The sequence below is a fragment of the Rhopalosiphum maidis genome, chromosome 3, assembly GCF_003676215.2.
Source record: "Rhopalosiphum maidis isolate BTI-1 chromosome 3, ASM367621v3, whole genome shotgun sequence".
Taxonomy (NCBI): Eukaryota; Metazoa; Arthropoda; class Insecta; order Hemiptera; family Aphididae; genus Rhopalosiphum; species Rhopalosiphum maidis.
Window position 1 is genome coordinate 20815744 of NC_040879.1, and position 23578 is coordinate 20839321.

Here is a 23578-nt window from a genome sequence, read left to right on the forward strand (position 1 = left end):
ACAACAATTTTTTAGTTTAGCTGCAAGCTAAGAAGCTATAACTAAGCGAAATTACGCCTATAAAGTATGGAATGTAGAATATCATTCCTATTTCATAATACATTTCATATTGCTATTTATACTTACACTATGACAGGCAATCAGTGGCATATTTAGAGAAAAAGTGTGATTCCTTTAGTTTTTTTTTATATAGATTTTTAATGTTCAATTCAAAAATAAAAAACATAGTTTGACTTAATAATAGTACATATTTCTGAACAAACTATACTAAGAAGAAAAAAAACTGAATTTAGTATTTATAATGCCATTAATTATTTTTAATCACATTAAATACAATGTTATGCATTCATTATTTAGTTACAGTTCAATTTATTGTGTACTAATTGAGTAACATAATATAAAATAAGAACATAATATTCCACGATAAATCAATTCGAAAAACAACTTAGTGCCTTGTCTTGCCCCCCCCCCCCAATGGGCGTCCATGGCGTCAAATATTCTTGATCCGCAACTTCATATTATTGTGTATGCAATGAAGAAATTACTAGTATTAAAATAAATGAATTATAAAAAAAAATGATTAACTAAATAAAAAAATGATTTTAATTAAAATTAAAAGTCCTATTATGTAAAAGTACAGACCAAACAATATATTTATAATAATCCACAAATACAAAATATCCACGAATCACTCGGTACACAAGTAAATAGCTGTATGATTGAATATTTATTTCCCTCAAAGTTCATCTTAATCGGCTAATATTGACTATTGATATTAGGATAACGGCTCACGTTAAACTCAGTTTATAAAAGTTAAGTTTGTTTAAATAATGCATACGAAAATGCATAATTACCAATTTATTATTGTTATCAGTCATCGGATAAAAAAATGTTGTGATGATAACACACGTTCGTACAATTTAGAATTCTGTGGATAACAACACAGCCGCAATATCGCTGTATGCGTCGGTTTTCTCCTCCATGGTTTTTGTTTTCGATCGACCGAGACACCCGGGACTTCTTACTCATTGGACCGACCGGGTCGCCGAGCCGGTCTCTCATCAGTTGCGTCAGTCAGTATTTCGAAACACTCGCGTCAAGTGTTGTATATCCTCTTGAAAGTGATTTTTTTCGGATCGATATTTTCTAAAACCCTCTCTCAGTCTACGTGAATTTTACGTCGATGACGAACGTTCAATTTTGAACGAGGTTGTTTTATTCACTCGTGATGGAGATGGCGACTAATTCTAATGCCATGTCACAGGGAAAGACAGATGACGAAAAGTCTTTTTTAACCACCCACGGGATTATGAACTTTGAAGAATTTACGTAAGTCAAGATAAGAAGTTTGAATTACATTATAGGTATAGTATTAGCGTCGTAAATGTAATTCTTTGATTTTTTTCTCATAGGGAGTACACCGACCATCGTAAAACACTTAAAAAGACTGTTTTGAATGGAAAAGCTACAAAAGAAGAATTATTGATACAAATAAATCTCGAATCGATTTTATTAACAACTTGTCAACAGAAAATTGCAGTAAGCTCATTCTATAGAGGTCTCTTGTAATTATAATATTCTGTATGCATACAGGGTATCATTATTGTTCGATAAATATTAAAAATTCGACAAAAAAAAATACTTTTTATAGCATAACAAGTTTGCTTTTTAGTAAGCGCAGTAATTAAAATACCTACTGCATTTTAATACAGTGAGTTCCGCTTATGTGATCACTGGTTTATAGAATCAACTGTTTATTGGAATAATTAAATCATTTTTAAGAACTTTCTTATCGTTTTTTCGGTATTTCAAACTTTCACTAAAAAGAAAATAGAATTGTTTTGAAAAAGTTAAAAGGAGCTATTCAAAAATATGTCGAAAACGATACTTTTCAGTTGTTCCGGAGGTTATAGGTAGCTACAATGTACAATATGTACCTACATTATTAATTATTTAATTTTAAATAATTAAAAATCTTGTATATTATATTATATTAACTGAATATGGATTTTAATTTCAGGCTAATATTAAAATGAAATTATTAGATTCTCAAGTACAATCAAAAATAGATAGTTTCTTTAATTTATTTTATTTTAATTTAATTTTAAATATACATATAAATATGAACTCATCAATAAAAAAATGGTTCATGGAATCAACCGATTAATAGAATCAAAATGATCTGAATCAATGTGATCATATTAAGCGGAACTCACTGTATAACTTTAAATGTCTCAAAAGAATGTGGTACTCACACTAAGAATTTGATAATTTATATTTTATTTATTTTTAAGAAGTTGGAACATTAATTTACTTAAAAATATTAAAAACAAAATCCAAAATTTATACCATTCGAATGTTTGTGTTTTTATAAATTTATAGTATAGAAGATACATTTATTTAAAATAATATAATAATTACATTTTTTATGTGTAGCAAATTATGAAGGAAACCAACACTGGAGATTTCAAAACAGAAATTCCCACTATTTTTACTAAACGGATAAACGATATGTACGATTTATTGTTTAGAACGTTCTCATATGATAAAATTTTGGTTTCAGACTATCTTAAATTTTGTTCGAAAAATGTAAGTAAAAATACATTTTATTGTATAATGCTAATTGATTAATCTTAAGGTTTATAATATAATATAACTTATATTTTATTTTTATTTAATTTGTTATATAAAATTAAAATAGCAATTTCTAAATTAATTTGTTTTTAAATTTAATATTAATCATTGATCAATTTCACTGATCTTTTTTTATTTGCCGACTCGGGCGTAAAATACGCGCGACAAGCTTAAAATCGATATCACATCGTAACTTCTATGATAATTTTTTAAAAAAATGTTCAAGTGTTTATTTTTACATTTAAGATAATATTCTAATAGTAATTAGAATAAACCCAGATTTTGAAGATAGGAAAAAATATTTCAAAACTTTTTTATTTTTTATCTTATTAGCTTTTTTAAGTGTAAAGTACATCGTGCATGTTACTTTGGAGATATTAAGAAATATAGTTTTTTTTTTGAACCATACTTTTATTAACTATCCAAAATGTCACAAATTCATTTCTTATAAAATATAAAGAAGAAGCGAATTTAAATAATTCTTGAAACATAAAGTTCGATTACTAAAAATATGTTTATTGGCATTATTCACTATCGTATAAGCACAAAATATTTTCGAGCATAACTTGACTTTCTGCATGCCGCGTACGAATGCTATATAACAGTGATCGACAACCTTTTTGGACTCTCGGACCACATTCTCGAATTAAAAAGTTCGTAGGCTGAATAAAAATAAAAATATTACATTCTTAAATTATTTATGTATGAAAAAAAAATGCTGTCTAAAACTTTGAAAAAGTGAAATTAATTAAAAAAAATGTTGTTGTTCTAAAATTTAAAGCAGGCCATTTACAATAGAAGATAAAACACATATACGACATACACCCACTACTAATAATTTATAAAATTATAACTAATACAAAGATCATGGGTGGTGATACCAATGACATTAAATAGTCTACATTATGCCATTAAAAAATCGTTCCCACCGTTTTGCCCGAATCAAAATTCCTGAATGAACTTTTACCCAAACGGTATTTTATCCGAAAATCCGAAAACCCGAAACCATTTTTCCCAACTGTTATTGTTTCCGAATTAAAAATTTAAAAATTGTTGTTATAACTGTTATAGTATTATAGTTATGTATTTTCTATACATTATGTTTTATAGCTATAACTAAAATACTGCTATTCTATTCCTAAATATTCTTATCTGAAATTATCTTTTCCGTGCAATAAACGAATGTAATAAATCGTAATCGTTGTAATTATAGTTGCGTTATTCGAGTGCTATCGGCCGTCGTTATACTTCTATTACTTTACCATTATGGCTGAAATTAAAATTTTAGGTGAAACACCCATTATATATATATTTTTGACATTTTTCTATTGTATAATAATACGACGGTGCTGCTGGGCCCGTCATTATTTACCCCGAATTACCTCTGGATCGACAGTCAGGATTTGACCTACAAAATATTTAATGATGATATGCATTATAATTTACCGTTTTTAATACCGATTCGAGTAAACGGTGTTCGGGAAAAGTTTTAGGTTCTACGGACTTTTGGATAAAATGCCATTCGGGAAAAAGTTCATTTGGGAATTTTTATTCGGGCAAAATACCGGGAATTTTAAATAATGTCTCTAAGTCACCTTAAAAGGATTGCAAACAATGCAAATTGTTCGTTATTAAGATGTACAGTATAAAAATGCGTATGAACATTGTAATTTTGTGCGTAGTAAATTTTCATTAGTGCAAACCATATTATAGCGCGATACTTCCGTGATTACAAAGACATAATTCATAGATATAATATTTTATTTAGTCAATTGTAGGAGAGAGCTATTTATTCAACTTTAATGCTCAAATTAACTCAAATGCTTACAATAGCTTAGACGATAAAAATTCTTCACGATCAATAGGCCATGTTAATTTATATTTACGATATATATTAATTAGCTATTAAGCCTTAGACTTAGAAGAGTCAATAGATATGATTTATGAAATTTCCAACCTTAAAAATAATAGTTGTTAGTAAATAATTATGAAATAGTTAATTAAATTGTTGCAGTATCTAAATCAGATACTTAATAAAAAATATATTAGATTTGCTCACTTCGTAATGTATTATCTAATCGCATTTTAGGAAATTCATTAGTAAAAAGAATTTTAATATTTATAAAACATATTCATTGTACTATCAAATATTTTTTTTTTCAGAAAATATTACCTTCAAAATGTAAAATTCTATTGGATGAAATAATGGGTTCATTTCATAGTGATCCAAACGTGTATGTAATAGGTGCAAATCATGCTTTAAATGAATGTAATGATATAGAATCTGCCAGGCGATATATTTCACTTGCTTTACGATTTCATGAAGAGCACAAAAAATTGCATGTTGAAGATTTTTGGATAGAAGTTCAATATTTAAACCGAACAGGAGAAATTTCCTTTCAAAAAACTTTAAAAAAATATAGATTTCTAATTCAGCACTTCAAAGATGACATTCATCTCCATATTGATTTGGTGGATAAAGCTTTAAATCCACAAATCAAAACGTCACAATTACAATGTATTTTAGTCAGGTATATTAGACAAATTCTTAAGTTAAAAATTATCAGTACTTTGATCATTTTCTTTATAGAGATATGATAGATATATACAGAAGAAATGAGTATATGTGGCAAAAATTAGCTAAAATCCATTTAAATGGTTATATATATAACTACAATACAGAAATTTTACAAAAAATCCCGGACATAAAATATTTAGATTGTATAAGGTTATTATATGATTATATATTATTAAAAATTGAAAGTTTGGTACTAATAGATTTGTTTTTTAGGAATTGCATTAATACATATAATAAAGCTTTAGTAGAAACTTCATCGGCTGTATTTCAAAGAAGATTATGGGATTTGTTTTTGGATGATGTCATTGAAATATATAATTCAAGTGATAAGAAAGATCAAACCAATAAAGACTTAGTAATTAAACTGGTTGATCATACATTTTATCAAGCATTTTCCTCTAATTTTATGAAAAAACCTAAACATTTTATTTTTTGGGTAATTTATTACTGTAATTTAATATTTGTATTAAAATAATAAATGTATTTATTTATTTAGGCAAATCGTAATCATTATGACAAAGACCGTGAATTATCAGTATTAAAAAAAGGCTTGACAACTTCGAATGACAATGTTGATTTATGGACAAAATTGTTTGAATATTATATAAATCGTGATTATCTAAGAAATGCAATGGCTGTTTTATTTGAGTCTGCTAATATAATTAAAGAAAAATCATTGCCTTTGTGGGAAATTATGGAATTATACGTCTTGAGCACTGAAGAAGAAATGGTATGTTTTATACTTACCTATAAAAAATGTTGTCATTATGTATTTTTAATATTTTTTAATCGAAAATAATATTAAATTAATTAAATTAAATAATATTAAAAGAAAAAAAAATATAAAAAAATGTTAAATATCTATATTATTATACATAATATATCTCAAAGAGAGTTAAAATATTTTTAAAATCTTATCTGGATAAAAATACTAATGTAAATATTTAATAAAAATTATTATTTATGGTTATTTTTTTCTGAATTACCGCAAAAAAACAAAATCGATTTTTTTTAAATCTAAATTTGCGAGAAAATTCTCGGTTTTCCTTTAATTTTTTTTTTCGTATATTTTAAAAAAATATTGAAAATTTTCAATAATGGCCTCTTAAAAGTACTAAAAAGATCCAATTTATCACTAAATACCACCTTTCAAAATTAAAAATCTAAAAGCATTTTTTCTAATAGAAAAAATATCTTTAGATACACATATTATAAAATTAATGAATTCTCATCGTTCCGCTCACATAGATTGTAAAATTAAATATTAAAATATTATGGTATTAGTAAAAATGTAAATAATAATTTTTATATGTATTAAAATTGTACTAATTTATTTTATTAAGTCTATTATGTCAAGCCGTTGTCACTTTTAATTGTTGTAGTCTGCAAACGAATTACGTCCCGAAATAAAAAAAATCCGATAAGAGATATAAAATATGATAGGTACACCGTGCACGAAATGCATTCGTACTTTAAATTATTTTTTTATAATTATAATCAATTGTTATCTTTATCCCAGTTTCATTTCATATGGTGACTTAAAAACAAATCATACTTTAGTTAGTGATATTGTTGGCATTTGAATTATAACTTATTCATGAATCATGAAGCATTATCAAAAGATATTCTAGTAATGTAAACTTATAGTTTAAGTTTAATAGTTTAATACATAATTAATGTACATAATACCGGGTCATCGATGATTACAAAACTGCTAGATAATTTACCAATAATTTACATACGTTTTATTAAAATAATACATACAAACTAACTAAGATGAACATTTTATGCTTTTTAAAGCAACAAAAATAATCTGTTTACACTAAAAAGGAAAATAAAGCTTTTACTTTAGGACGCATTTTATGTGTACGTTACTATACTGGTTATGTATGATGATGTCGATGAATACTGTAATATATCCACCTAACACAGCTTGCTGGATAAAAACCATAAATATATAAACTTTATATTATACTTACTATATTATTATTATTTATAACTTACTGTACCTATATCGTTAGTCAGTGGTTGAAATTAGTTTTCAGTTTTTATTAACTAAACAAATTATAGATAGCAGTGTTTTTACTTCTAGGTCGAAAAATTTTACAGACAATGCTCAATAATTTTGAAAATAAAAGAAATTAATTTAAGATTCCGGCCTGAGTATTTAGAATGGCGTGTTTTAACATATGATATAGAAAGTGGACGTCAAATTTTTAGCATATTAAAGTTTTTAGAACCAAAATGTCATGATTTGTACAAAAGAATGTTACGATTTGAAACAATGAACATAGTTTCTAATGGAAAAAGACATATTAAATATATGAGAAAACTGTACAGCGAAGCATGTAATAAATTTGGACACATGGACGTTGGTAAGACATTTTCAGTGTTGAATAATAAATATATATAATAATTATAAATTAATATTCATAGAGTTATGGTATGATTGTATACGATTTGAGTATATGTACGGTATTCCATCATTAGTAGATGTGATTTATGAAGCAGGAATAAATCTTTTAGAAAAGCCAAGTTATAAAGCTGAACTAACAGAGATGAAAAACGAACTTGATGCACAATTTAAGTTAGTATAATGATATAATTAAATTATCTGTACCTATTTCATTTGAAGTTGAGCATGCACTTTATTAAAACATTTTTTTTAGAACAGATGAAGTAATACACATTGAAGATGACGAATGAATCGATAACATCTATCTACCTAACTAAAATTCCTCTATTTCCGGGATAAGACCTTATAGTTTCATAGTAATTAAGTTGTGTTCTTCATGAAGATATTTGTCTCCATTTAAAATCATGAAGTATATTTCTCATTTTTGTGATTTCTTTAGTTAATAACGAACAATTGTTTTTTAATAATTTTTAGATAGATGGGTTATTTTAGAATTAAATTGGCTACACAAATCAATGGCTGTTTAAAACACGCTAAATAGCTTACTAATTTCTTAGAATTTATTGTTAAAGGTTTTTTCATTTTATTTTCCAATTAAATTATTCTTAACGCACACTACCTTAAAAAATAGGTACTCATTATTTGTCACATCTCATTAATAAAAAGATGGTTTAAAGCGAATCAGAGGACTTATTAAGAATAATCATGTATTGCAACTTATTATTATTATAAGACATTATAACCAGTTAGAAATTCAAGCATTGAAATCATTTATTTGGGTTTTAGTTTTTAGGTGTTAAAAGAATATTTGGGTTATTTAATTTGGGTGTTTCAGGTTACTTTTCTGGTTACGATTAAATACAAATTTATTTGGGTTAATTACGGTTAATTCGAGTGTTAAAAGGACCCATGTTCTTTATCAATTAATATGTAATTTTCCATGCGAATTTATTATAATAATTTTATTTTATTTTTAAAGCAAATATAATAAAAAAAATTTATACTTACCATTAATCAGTGGCGTATATAGGAGGTTAAGAGTTCAAACCCCCCTTGAAATGATGGTTGGTACGAGCATTAATTTTGATTGTATAATTAATTGGAATTTAAGAATGGAAATTTTTTTTAACCTCCCTGAAATTAATTTCTCTATACGCCACTGCCATTTATTAATCATTTTTCACTGATATAGCACTTATTATTTTATATTTAATAATAATTCGGGTTTCGGGTTAATCCAAATATTAATTCTGGTTTTTGGTTAATTTTTTTATTCGGGAGTTGTATAATACGATTTTGGGTTTTGCAATTTATTCGGGTTAATTCGGGTTTTTGGTTTTGGGTTACGTGCAAAGTCGAAATGTTCTAACACTGTAAATAAAAAATTATTAACTATTTTATGCTCACTATATTTTGGACTTCTTTTTTTTTTATTTACTGAATATTTATTCATCATCTTATACTTCAATAATATTTAATCATTTCAATCTAATTACTTGTTAATGCCCATGTTCCACGGTTGTTAATCGATAATTTATCCTAAAACTAATATCTTGGATAGGAAATCATTTATTGGCATAAGCGCAATTTGAGGGGACTTGGGGGCTAAGCCCCCTCAAAATCAATCATAGCCCCCCCAAAATGGTTTTATATATCTCAGGGAGCACAGACACAGTACATACATGCAAATTATAATTGTTTCCTCCAAATTTAAAACTTAAATTGCGCCTTTGTTTATTGGTAAAAAAAAATAGGAATCTAGGTTCATTAAAATCAATACAGGACCAAAAGTAGAGTAATAATCTAATATAAGTAAAGAAATGGTACACTTATGTTGTTTGAGCATTCTTTACGTCGCAGTTATATGTTTAAATTTATTGTAGCTCCCCTTATAAAATTGTTGTTATTTAGGCATTTCCTCTGCTACACTAAATTATTCAATGATGAATCTGTACCATTTTTTAATAGACAGTAAAAGTATTATTCATAACTGTTTCAAATTTAACCAGAAATAAAATATCACATTCTTTTTTATTCGTACCCATCTAAATAATTATTCACGAGTGTAATTAAGTCTTATAATTATATATCTCATTATAAGTATTTAAATTTACAGTTTTCTTGAATATTATCATTATTTATTTAATAGTTTATTTATTAGTATATAGGTACTTATTATATGTATTATTGTACTTAGTTATTAATTAATTTATTTATGAATAATATATGGAACTCCAATTTTAGAACTAGATTATTAAATAATATAGTAACTAAATGTATTACAATATGTTTTTGTGGAAGATTAACGGTATACTAACTTTTAAATTTCATATAGATGTTGTGTTGGTAAAAAGGATTAAATCAAAATTATTACTTCTCGGAAATGAATAATAAAATCTTTCATTTTTCTATTGGATTTTTCATTTGTCAATTATAATTCAATATAAACTAATGTCTTGACGTAGGTGCCTACAATTATGAAGAAAATTTTTTAACAAGATCTTTTACATACGCATCGATAACTTGTTAGTCTAGAGCGCAGATTTTTATGCACTAAAAAGTATCAAAACATGCCATATAATATTCAGTCAAAATCATAAAAATACGCAACAGATGTGCAAATACGCAGAAAATATGCATGTATGCAAGAAAATTATATTTATTTATATGACAAAGTTTTACAATATTAATAGAATTATATTGATATTTAAAAATTGTAATAAAGGTATTATAAATTTATAAATTAATACATTTTTTTTATATTTTATTTATTATTTAAAAATGCATTTTTAGTTTTTCTTCAGCGGAGCTATGAGTTTTTCTATCAACATATTTTTAAAAACAGAGACAATTGTTCGATGTCAACTGAAGTGGGGACATATATTTGAAACAACTATATAAATAGTATTAACTATTAAGTGGTAATAGACAATAGTTATGGCTTGAATTTTTTCTTTTATTTCATCAATTATTGAAATGCTTTCATATAATGTTATATTTTAAGTTTCTAATTTCTTTATTGTTATCACTAAAAATTGCAAATTAATGTATATAAAATGTTAATTAATTGATAACTTTACCATCTAAAAATCATAACTAAAACTTTTTTAATTTTTCTAATTGATAAAATTGTATTTTATACTTTTTTTAAATTTTGCTTTAATTGAATGTAATACATTTTGTATTTCGTAAAGATATGCAAAAATATGCAATACCATTAAATATGCAGAAATATGCAAAATACAGTTTCACCAATGACTTCAAGCTATTATGATTTGTAAAGATAACCAACAAAAATCCAAAAATACGAAAAGGAAAAAAATACAATTGCATAGAAATCCGCGCTCTACTTATTACGCTTTCCTAGCAAGCATAGATTACCAACGTATTAAGTCAGTAGGTACCTACCCCACTTTGAATGTTGCGTATGTTGGGCCACCTATCTAACAAATATCCAGTGGCTTACATGATTGGTTTGGTGTAATGTGTTAAATATTTTTAGTTGTTTTACTTTTTACTTATTATTAGTGGTATGATGCGTTTAATACTTGAGAGGGAATATCATTGCTATATCGTTACACAATGCACATACCATTTATTAAACATGCAATTCTTAATTATTGGCTGCATACGAACTGAGTCCTATAACCTTTTATGACGAATTGAATCTCGGTTTGTTTAGGGTATATACCAATTGAGTCCAGTGAAATTTTAGGTATAATACTAATTGATTTCTTTTTTTTTATACTAACTATCAACTGAGTCCCGTCATATTAAAAAAAAAAAAAAATATTTTCATTCCCATTTTTACAGATTTAGGACTCTTTGTAACAAAAAAATCTATAGTTATGATTAAAAATGTTTTTTTTAAAATATATTTTATAATATAAATATATAATAATGTAGGGGTATAATATAATATGAATAATTTGTGTATAATTAAATAAATATAGATAATGATAAAATAACATGGTCTATATTAGTGAAAATGTATGGTATAAGCATTGTATACATTTAAATCTAGTTATTGTATTTGATTGCAACAGCCGCATTGATGTCCGATTTCTTAATATTGGGATGGGCTGAATAAAACTATACAAAATTATATTTTACTCAAAATAATCCACGGACTCAATTCGTATACTATCTATTAGTTTCCTAACTCTGGACAATAGGTATATATCCCGTTTGTATCCGGAACTCAATTAGTATACAGCGTAGTTATTACTATGATGTTGACCTAAAAAACATAATTTACTGTAATAATTCTATAATTAGCTGTTTTGTAATTAAAAACTACAAGTTTGTGAAGCATTGTATATCCACACCAATCTGGAAATCTATAGTAGCTTATTCATATTATATTTAATAGTCATTGCCTATAATTTATTGTTCAATATATTATTCATCGGTAAGAATTTATAAGTTCCTATTTATTAGTATACTTACACACTAATGTAATTAACTAAGACTTTTACATTTTTTGAAGATTAATGACCATTTATAATTAGGTGCATTGATAAATTTTCAAAAATACTAAATAAGAAAAAATTAAGGCCACAATCATAAACAATTTTCACATAGAATACTAAAAAATATTTTAAATATATTTTATACAAATTTTTCATTTGAATACCAGTAAAGAATAATTATTGAGCATGCCCTTAATTTTAGATTCAATAATTATATTGCCTTCCCAGAAATATATTTAATGTAAAACAACTGTTAGTAAGAGGCCCATTAATACATTTTTATAGCTATTATATTACTTATACTATTATTAATATCTGTGTACTTATATGTTTAACTAAAAAATATACTTAATTTAAATTATTTTGTTATGTTGATTTATTTTTTACTTTGTACCTATAATTTTCCTAACTAGATTTTTAGAAATTTAGTTTTTATTCAGAGGGTTTAGCTTTAATTAAACATAATTTTTATGTACCAAATTTAGTCTAAAACAATTTTGTTTACATCTTTAAAGAACCCAACATTATATTATGATAAAATTTCAACAAATTCTTTCACAGTTTCATTAGTGCAAAGTCAATTTAATATTGGATATAAAATAGTCCTAGAAAGCAAGAATTCCTATGACAAATTTAATGTAGTGTAATCAATATTTATAGTTTTATTAGTAATAAACTAAACAACTAATAAGTTATATAATAGCAAGTTCATATTTAATTTATTAATAGTTTAGAATTAAATTTAAACGATTCTACGGTTTATATTGAATATTACTTGTTACAAACTGTCAACTAGTGAAATAATTACTACAATTATAATTAAGTTAAATATTTTACTTCTTTTCAAAAACTAATAACTATTATAACAATAGTTTTATAATAACAATTATAGACAAAATTAAGAATTTTTAAGGGGGCAGTGGGACATTATAGGATTCAAATATTTATTAAAAAGATTTGTTACATCATTTTAATAATATAAAAATACTTATTAATTATTAGATAGGTATCTATACCTATTATATTACTGTTCTTTGTTAAGATTTGGGCCCATTTCGCCGATATATTATTTTTTTTTTTAAATAACGATAAAAAAAATTTGGCAATTCAAAAAATATTTTTTAATTTAATACAAGGTTTATTATAAGTTGTTCTTATCGCAGTAAAAACAAAAATCAATAATCGTTAGTCACAATTTTTATTTATAAGCATTTAAATTTCAAATATTTACGAACTATGTCAAAATCGCGAAAATTTGCAAGGAATTTTGAAGTTGAAAATTTATAACATTTTTGTGATTTATACCTAAGGTTAAAAAATCCAATACAAGATTCTCCATAACTTTTTCTTCAAATAACTGCAATAGCTTTCTTCTAATACATCGATTTTCTTCATAAGCGCCAGAAAAAATGTGAATTTTTGGATTTTAATGTTAAAAATATTAAAAAGCGGTTCCAAGCCGGTCACTGGAATAGATAGTATTAAAGTTTGTGACTTATATTTTTAATTAAAAATAATTTTTACGTATTTTATTAAAATTCGAATTTTAAAATATTTATTTCCAATATTTTTCAACTACCATTGTCACAATATATTAGGAGCTTTGTATTAATTTGTCAGTATTTTTGACATAACGAACGCAATTTTATTGGTAATTAAAAAAAAAAAGGTTTGATAAGTAAAAACCTGGAATTTTTCGTCAAAATGGGATTCAAAAAAATAGCATTCGGCCAAATGGGATTTATTATCAATTCGTATACAATTGGTTTTTTTTCCGGTAAAGTGGGATTCGGCGAAATAGAATTTGGCGAAATGGGACGATACTCTCTGTTACATATCCCGCATAGGTACCCACATCGCGCATCGGCTACATTTTAATATCTGATTATCTGAAAAATACTTATGGAGTAGATATAATTTCTGGTAAAATTATATAATTTTCATTACTGAATCAGTAGTCTATACTTTTCTTAATATAATATTATAATAATATTAATCGATAATCAACATATAGATAATTTATAAATACTATATTCAGATGTTGTGAGTTTATAGTTATAATTATTAACTATCAAAACTCATAGTAAATTTTTGAAATAAGAATTTTTTTGCCTTTTAGTACATAATGACGGATCTTTAATAAAATTAAACATATTCATATAATGATAAAAAAAATGGTAAACTGATTTTACACTACTACTTTAACAAGACGTAACACCCGCAATGTTGTCACCGTCTTATAAGTGTACAACATATTAAATTCATGTAAATTTCAGTGAATTGACCGATTATGAAACTTGATAGTAAGAAGTAAGAACATTATCTGTGTTTGTTTGTTGGTTTTTCACGATTATTCAGTTTTTAAGTGAGTTATGAGCATTTTTAATTTATGCTATATTATATACGCATACCTTGCTAAAAAAATTAACTATCGTAATTATTTACCAGCCTTGCTTACTGGAGCATTAAATCATAGTGGAAAACAATCATTAAGGTTCCATTTAGATATTATTTTATGTAACTTTGACTTTAGTCATTATATTTTAAAATATAAAAAAATGTATGTTTCATTAAAAAAATTGCGCAATTTTTTATGTTTTAGTTAAAAACTTTTATTTTCTTGTAGTGAAATTTTTATTAATTTAAAACTAACAAAATATTTTTATTTTATATATTATTTATTTATTTATTGATACAAAAATAAAATACAACGAGAACAAAAAATCGAATCGTTTAAAACATTATGAAAAAAATGCTTTATTAATTAAATTATAATTAAAAATAGTCCCTATTTTTTGTACATTTTACTACTACATACAATATAAAACCAAGTACAGAAAAATTGTCAAATAATTAATTTTTTTATGTAAAATGTGATACAGATTTTATAAGTTTAAATCTAAATTTTTCATTTTTTCGTTAACCACCGCTGGTTTAGAAAGCCGATAATGGGTCATTAATTATTTTTAATTGTTTCTGTTTTCGATTCATGTTAAACATGGAAATGTTGATTTACCAATTGCTGAGCTGCTGCATTCAACTTCTTCAAGGAATTATGTGATTAGTAAGTAACTATTAATACCTTATTACGTTATCTATAAGTTCTATCAACATTTTATAAAATTAAAAATATATATTAAATATTTGAATTATTGTCTTTGTTTAAAAACGTTTTATGAAATTTACTTCTTCTTTTGTGGGAATGTGGGAATATTTATATAAAGTTCTTTAAGGCCAAAAAGGAAGTTTTAGGCCTAAGAGAGGCAAGACTATAACCCCCCTCTACGGCCCTGGGCATGAGTGGATATACCCTGTTTTAAACTCCATTAAATTTAAATTACACACATTTATAACACTGTTATTTGAGTGGTTTTGACCAAACACAAAATATAGGTATAAAATTATATCAAATTATAAATACTATAGTTAATTAATGCTGAAATAAATAGCGATTTGGAATTTTATAGCTTGTCCTTCCACCATTTTAATTTTTAGCCATTAAAAATAATATTTATTTTTTATTATAATACTTAATTATATTATTTATTAGAGTATATTATTATTATTTATTAAATTATATTTCATTTAACTTCATATAGCTAATATTAATTTTATTTATATGTATTGGAAAAGCATTAAATTTGTGTACTCTGGTCCCTGACATCAAATTAAGCTATTTATTGCTTATTTTTTAAGTTAACGATGACAATAATTATATTTCACGAATCGGACCACTACACCTAATTACAATATTCTACAACTTTGGCGCATACATCGTTAGATGACTAGATGAGGCTCTAGTAGTTTGCAGTCGCGAATCAGTCTTAAATTCTGGTTTAATCGTGACCTTTTGTAACCTTGATATAAAATCAAAAACATAATATTATACATATCAATCATTGTAGACTATAGAGTCTATAGTAAAGTATAGACCGTCGTACATGTGGCCATTTAGACTAATCTATAGGTTTTAATGATTTTGGCCAAAGGTTAATATAATAATATAAAATAATAATAACCAACATCGATTTTAATTGTTAAAGATTACAAATACGTTTACATTAAACACGCGCATCATCGGATGGGTCCCTAGTAGTTTCAGGTAAATTTTTTCAATATTCGAAAGCATGAAAAGTATAAATTCTAGTATAAAAGATTCTTTATATACAGTTCTTATCAAGCATACCGAATAGGGATGTGGCCGTTTGGACGCAAAAAAAAAATAATATTATAATAGATCATCATCGAAATATATTAATCTAACCTAAAAATGGTTCAAATGTATGACACTAGAACTAAAATATCATTTTTATGCGGAATCGCTCAAAATATTTCTCTGCATTAAAATACAATTTTTTAATATTATTACATAAGATAAATAATAATTAATATAAACAACTATGTTAAACATTCATACACTTTAATAATAAATAATTTTTTTTTATTTATTTATTTTTACGTACTATTATAAACAACCTTTTTTGATACTTTATTTTAATTGTTGGCATACCTATTATAATAAAACATTTGTCTTAGACATATTTTTAATTTTAATATTTTATATAATGAATAATTTGTAGGTATATTTAAATATTTTATATTTATTTTTGACTTATTAAAATAAATATAAATGACTTATTAATTTTATTTACTGATTTATATATATTTTTATTTTACGTCCAATTGTCCCAACGTCCAAACGGCTATGTCCATTTGTCCTAAATCGGTCAAAATAATATAAATAATGTTATTTTTCTTTAAAATTCATTTAATGATGAAACACCTATAGATAAAAGTAATTTTTTGTTATGCTTTACTGTATCTTATGACGTCCGACCTTTAGATTAAACTGTTATATTTTACCGAATCCTATAAATTTCTACGAGTTGCAAAATTTAACTCACGTATTTTGCGAATGCACAACAAAACTTTTTTTAAATGCTGACCCTTATTCAAATACAATTTTCGAATTAATCAATTTTTTCAAGTAATTTTGATCTATCAACATGAATTCTAAACCAAACATTGACCAAGTTAGCACTAGGTATAACTTTAAAAAAAATGTATTAAATTAATTTTTTTTTAGTTTATGTATTTTTTTTGTTCTAAACGCCATTTGATACATTATTCATTTATTATTTGAGTAATAAATTATGTTTTATGTATGAAAAATGTATGTTGTTAAAAATTTAGAATTTTATTTTCTGAAAATACTTGTTTCTTTTTTTTTAATAAATTGTGTAATTTCTATAATATCATAATGTGTAATAAAATAATAAAATAATAATTCATAGATAGTAAATAACTTCGCCAATTTTGGGTTTAAAATTCATGTTCATGAATCAAAATTGCTTGAAAAAATTGATTAATTCGAAAATGATATTCAAAATATAGGTAGCCATTAAAAAACTATTAAGTTGTGTTTAGCATGCGCAAACTACGTGAGTTGAAAAAATTGTAAGTCATAGGAATTTATGATCCACTAGTCTAGTTTAACGTCCCGTAAACAAAATTGAAAAATATTTACTGGGTATGACTAATGAATGATAAAGTTTACTCTGTTTTCTGGGATACACAGTATATTACATTGTATGTAATATTAAGAAGCTTGTGAGTGACCCAACTGTTTTTTCTCAAAAACATATCTTATTTCCTTTATCTCGTACTCAACAAGATCACTCGAATCTGATTTCAAAATTTTCCAAATCAAGATACCTTTAAATCTTGATAAATATAATAAGAACCGAAGTTCAATACGCCTTAAAGAATATCTTCTTCGTTTTAACAAGAAAAAAAAGTTGTGAAATTATACCACTGTAAGAATTTTTCCTGTAAAAGATCTCGTTTTGAGCAAAAGATCATGCTTTTCATTCTTTGCAAGGCGGTACCCTTGATATAACGTATTAACGTGAGTGCGTGCGTGCAAAGAGCACGGCAAGTTGCATTCAAAGTCAAACTAATGATAATTAACATATAAAACTTCCAAAAATACAATTTACCATCTATATATATATATAACAATTTTTGGAATAATATTTGTTTTTTAATTATACTAATTCGAATTCAATATTTATTGTTAAGACAGGACAACATCTGTCGGGTCAGCTAGTAAATTAGAAAACATAAGAATTTCGACATTAATAATAATATACATAATATATGTATACATATCATTCATAAAATATCATTATACAATATTATTTATTAGAAAATATGAATTTCTACTAAAATTTCAAAAATTACAAATAAATATAAACAGCACACGAGCTCTTAAAATAGCCGGGCCCCTAATATACTCAATGTCCATTATGCCCCTTGTAGGGGCCCTGCATGTGTGCAACTAGCCATTAATCGGTCCAATTGCCATAAATCATCATTAGTTATTTTTATTTTCATATAATGTAGGTACCTATTACCTACACTATAAATATTTGTTATATAAATAAAAATTCTCATTGATTATATTTTGTTAAAATAAGTCTAGTGGTCGCTCACAAAATTTAGTATTGAGACTTGAGAGGACGATAATATGTTACAAAGTTGGTTGATGAACATATACCGTAGAAAAAGTTGACACGGTCATGACGACTTGACAGTGGATGATAGCTTTTTATTTATTTATTTTATGTAATGATAATATACGCCCAATGTTGAATGTGGGCTCAATACAGTATATAGCATAATACTTGTATAATACTAATACTTAAGATGTTGTATAAAATAGCCTTTATCAAAGTTTTCTGCGCTTCTGAAGAACTAGCTTTCTCTTTAGTGGTAGAGATCCTTTTTTCAGCCATCATTTTGGTTGCATCCTAGTTGGGTCACGAATTAAAAATTGCTTATACATAATAAATTATCATCTGTATTCACAGTAAAATAAGTTATTCTCTTTCGGTTTTATTGTATATGAATTTTACTTAATTAATTGTTAAATTTGAGACCGATATAAGCCATTATTATATACTATTTTACATTGTTAACAAATATCATACATTTTATTTTTTTATCTATGTATTTATGTATTCTCTCTGTTGGGTATCGGTTTTTTTATAGGTACTACACTAATTGGGTCCCTAATTTTTTTGTGTAAATCAAATATAAAAATAGGTAATATGTTATAAAAATAAAATAAAATATTGTTTTTATATATAATCCTACATTTTTTTTTCATTAATTCCGTCATCTATTCTATCAATTTTTCTTTTAATAAAACGTAATGTAATAATATACTATCGTTTTATTAGCAATAAGCCAAGTCATCTTTCAATATATATATATATATATATATATATTTACGAGAAAGGTTAATTATTTTTATCAATATGGCATTTTAGTTATAGCTTTACTAATTCTAATGGTATCGAATAAAAGTATAAATCAGATTGTATCGAGTTCTCTTAAACAATAATTGAGTGCTGATATATTTCATCCAACAAAATACCAAAAAAATGACCAAGTTCGTGAATGTCAACACATTTGATATTTTTCGTTTGTTTGTAAATTTACTTTAAAAAAAGCAGGACCCAACTATAGTAGTACCTGTGAATAGCTGAGACCCAACTAGTGTAGTAATTTAAAATATAGTATTATAAAAAAAATGTACAATACAATATTTTCTTTTTTTTTCGTATCATTTTTTCAATACGCAATAGTTTTGTAATTTGTGGCGCGTGTGTTAAAGAGGACATGCTCCTTTAATTTTTGATGCAAAAATGTGTTGATATTTTTAAAGGTACAAAGCTAAAGAGTGCGCGAACCTTTTGCACCCATTAAATGATCCCCAATCAACACTTGTCAATTAAATACATAAATATATAATTGTTAATTACAATTACATTATTTTAAGTTCTTACATTAACATTAATAAATTATTGTTGTTGATGTAGATACCTAGCCTAAATGTGAGCACTATACGCGTACATATTTTATACAGAATCGCTGTTGAAAGCTGTATTATTATTTCGATGTTACATTTAATACGTTAACTATGTTGGCTAAAAACATAAACAGCATTGATTCACACGTACAAAGTGTATTATAGTTTGCAAGTCCCGACAACAAGCCAAACACTATTCACTTTAAAATTACAACACTTAAATACGAAATACACAGTATACTAATTACACACCTCAAATTAAAATACCAATTTCATTTACACGACACAAAACAAGGAAATGTCGATCGATGAAAAGAAAATCCAAGCGAGATCGAACGATCGATCTGTCACGACGAAAAAACTGTACTCTGGGATCGTTCTAGGTTCTCGTCTGATCGCTGAAATGCTCGGCAAAGAACTGCGTCTGTCCGACCGCGTCGAAAATCACAACCATTCGATTACGCGGTGTTATAGCCATAACGCTCGGTGCAGCGCCGGAAGCGATAACTGCTGCGACGCCGGCCAGAGCTGTGGCCGCTCCAACCCACGACCGTCGAACGTCGGACGTGCGTCGTGCGATGGCGAAGCCGGCGGCCGGTCGGCCGCTTCGAGTCCGGTGTACCAGGACCAAGGAGTCGTGCAATCAGCCCAGCCCGTGCGCGCCAGGGTGCCGGTCCCGTGCCCGTGCAGCGCCGAACCGTCCAGGAGACACGACCGGGCGGCGCAGATTCCTCTGAACAGGCGCAACACTTACGATGTGCAGCCGCCACCGTGTGGTGATCAAAACGCCCGGCGGTGTGATTATGACGTGGAGCCGGAGCCGCAGAACTGCTCGCCCCAAAACGACCGGCGGGCCACTTACGACGTGTCGCGACCGTGCGCCGCGCTCCAAGACGACCGGCGGGCCACTTACGACGTGTCGCGACCGTGCGCCGCGCTCCACCGGCGGGCCACTTACGACGTGTCGCGACCGTGCGCCGCGCTCCAAGACGACCGGCGGGCCACTTACGACGTGTCGCGACCGTGCGCCGCGCTCCAAAACGACCGGCGGAGCACCGCTTGCAGTGAGCCGCCGGCGCGATCGTTCGGTTGCGGTTCGGGGGCGCGCAACCTGACCTTACCGTTTTCGATGACCGGCACCATCCAGCTGAGCGGGTTCGATGATCTGTCGCCGGTGCGACAGCCGCCGCGCAACGGGCAGTCGTCGTGCAGCGGACTCCACGACACGGACGGTGACATCGACGACTTCCTCGACAATCATCTCAACTACGACATGGTGGCGCCGCGGGCGGTGGCCCTGCCCGGACAGCCGTACGTGCGCATCGACGAGTCGGCGGCGAACACGACGCCCGAAGCGTTTCGCATGACGGTCCACGACCGCAGCTCGTTGGGTTCGCAAGCGATGGGCATCCCGAGTCCGCCGTGCGATTTCGGCAGCTGCGGGTCGCGCAACACGTCGGCCGACCACCGTTCCCGGCCGTTCGGTCTCGACGATTCGTTCGTCGTGGGCGCGCCGCGCGACCGCCAGTCGAGGGCCAGGTCGGCGGCGCCCGCGTGCAGCTCGTCGTCCCGCAACAACCGCAGGCGCGACACTTTCGACCGGTGCACCCGCTAGACGATGTGACGTGATCGCGCATACTAACATACGCACGATAATAATAATAAAGTTTACCAAAAATTCAAGATTTCGGCGTTTTAATTTTTTTATTTTTACAACTCGTCAGTTCTCGATTCCTCAATGCCGTCAAATCGGAATTCGCTCACGGATTACTGTTGATAAACTGCATTTAAACGTGTGATTTTATTCGCGTGCCATCGCGGGATCGCCGATGAAATATTTGTGGCGACACGAAACTTTTGGTACAAAATATTTATAAACGACGAAAACTAGTCATTTGAGTGTCGTGGTTGAAACTCTGGAGTTCAGATTGCACCGCAGACGATAGGTGTAACTATTTTACAAATAAATTTATACGATTTTTGAATAGAACGAGATTAACTTTGGCCTACGTGTCACTTTTCTTGTATCGAGTTACTCGGTATCGATTTTCCACAATTCTATACAATTTGAAAATTAATTTTGTATTTACCACTAATCTGCCGACCGATACCTATTCGAGGATACGGCGTATTATATTAACAAAAATGACTTCACAGGAAAAACTTTCAAGCTTTGTAAGATTGTCGGATTTAGATAACTATTTTTTTCATACGAAAAAAGAAAACTTTCTTCCACTCAAATTGTGTTTTATTTCAGACTTATAGTTATCAAGTTTAAGTTAAAAATATTACAGTATAGAGTTTAGCGCAGGCTGTAAAATATTTCTCCCGACATAATTTTTTTTTTTTAACGATTTGGAATATTTCTCGTACTATTTTCATAATTTAACGCAGTGTTTTATAAATAAGCAAAATCATACATATTTCCAATTATATAATGAAAAAAAATGGCATTTGGAAGGTAGAACAAAAATACTACTTTTAAAGCAAAATATTGCGCCATACTCTTGCTACGCCAACGCCACTATAATGATGACATGAAAAATGTAAGAAGTTCGTACCCCGATGAAGGAGATATTTCCGAGCATATAGCACGTGGTTTTGGTACAGCTGTATATGCACATACAATTTAAGGTTTAGAAATTATACCAAAATTTGTACGGTTGTCCTTGGGTGCCAAAGACAATTAGCACGGTGCTGTTCATATCATATGATTAGGGAACGGATTTAATGCAAATTGCATATTTTTCTGACAATGAAAACATTACTTTCCAAGCACAAAATTAATTTCATACGTCAAGGAATTAAAAATTTGACTTTTATTTTGCATTTTTTTTATGTCTGTAAGTCATTTTTATACAGGAATTGATAAAATTCGATAAAAATTAAGCAGTACCTGGTTATACAGTGCTATTAAGAAATATAAGGTAAAAGTATAACGAATATATCTATCTAAATTGTATATTCATCTTATGGAAATAATTTTACAGAGTAAAAAGAAGATAAGATAACTATAAAAGATGATGAAAATGATGCAAATAATAAATATCAAAGAATAAAAATGTATATAATTAAACAAATTTTTTCGATGTTACAAATAATTTTAAGAGCATTTTTTTAGTGCATTTAAAAAAAAAATTGGTACGAGTGCATTAAATCGTATTTTTTTAAGGCATTTTTCTTGTTATTTTAAAGCATTTAAATCCGTTCCCTACATATGATACTTAATCACTAATTTATTTTTTAATTTCAAAAATCTTATAAAAATTAAAATAAAGACAACAAATATACTTCGAATATTCTTTTAGTAATAAATATGCCTGTAAAAATCCGTATTAATTCATAATATCTAGTATTTTTCCAGGTTTTTAAAATTAAATTATAGATTTAATAATAGCAATAAAATTTAAGAATGGTATTTTGTCAAATTTACGTTTTTCTTCTATTTCTTATTTTCATGTACGAGTAATACGTATTATTATAATTTTTTTTATACTTTTAAATAATTTTTATTCTTAATATTTGATAACTGTTGATCGTATAATACGATTGTTTATTTGCTAACTTATTTTATACTGATTGTTATTAACAAAGTCCTTAGT

At 27.8% G+C, this 23578-nt stretch overlaps 2 protein-coding genes across 2 annotated transcripts; both read left to right on the forward strand.

Moving 5' to 3' along the window:
- The first annotated feature begins 1228 nt into the window (after positions 1-1228).
- LOC113559098 (U3 small nucleolar RNA-associated protein 6 homolog) lies at positions 1229-7968 on the forward strand. The gene is made up of 10 exons (XM_026964687.1): positions 1229-1329; positions 1413-1539; positions 2437-2589; positions 4798-5165; positions 5225-5362; positions 5426-5648; positions 5709-5942; positions 7305-7587; positions 7649-7799; positions 7882-7968. The coding sequence occupies exons 1-10, from the start codon at positions 1229-1231 to the stop codon at positions 7916-7918; spliced, it is 1815 nt and encodes a 604-aa protein (XP_026820488.1). The 3' UTR covers positions 7919-7968.
- A 12306-nt stretch (positions 7969-20274) lies between these two features.
- LOC113557804 lies at positions 20275-21591 on the forward strand. The gene is made up of 2 exons (XM_026963353.1): positions 20275-20990; positions 21042-21591. The coding sequence occupies exons 1-2, from the start codon at positions 20275-20277 to the stop codon at positions 21589-21591; spliced, it is 1266 nt and encodes a 421-aa protein (XP_026819154.1).
- Positions 21592-23578: the final 1987 nt, after the last annotated feature.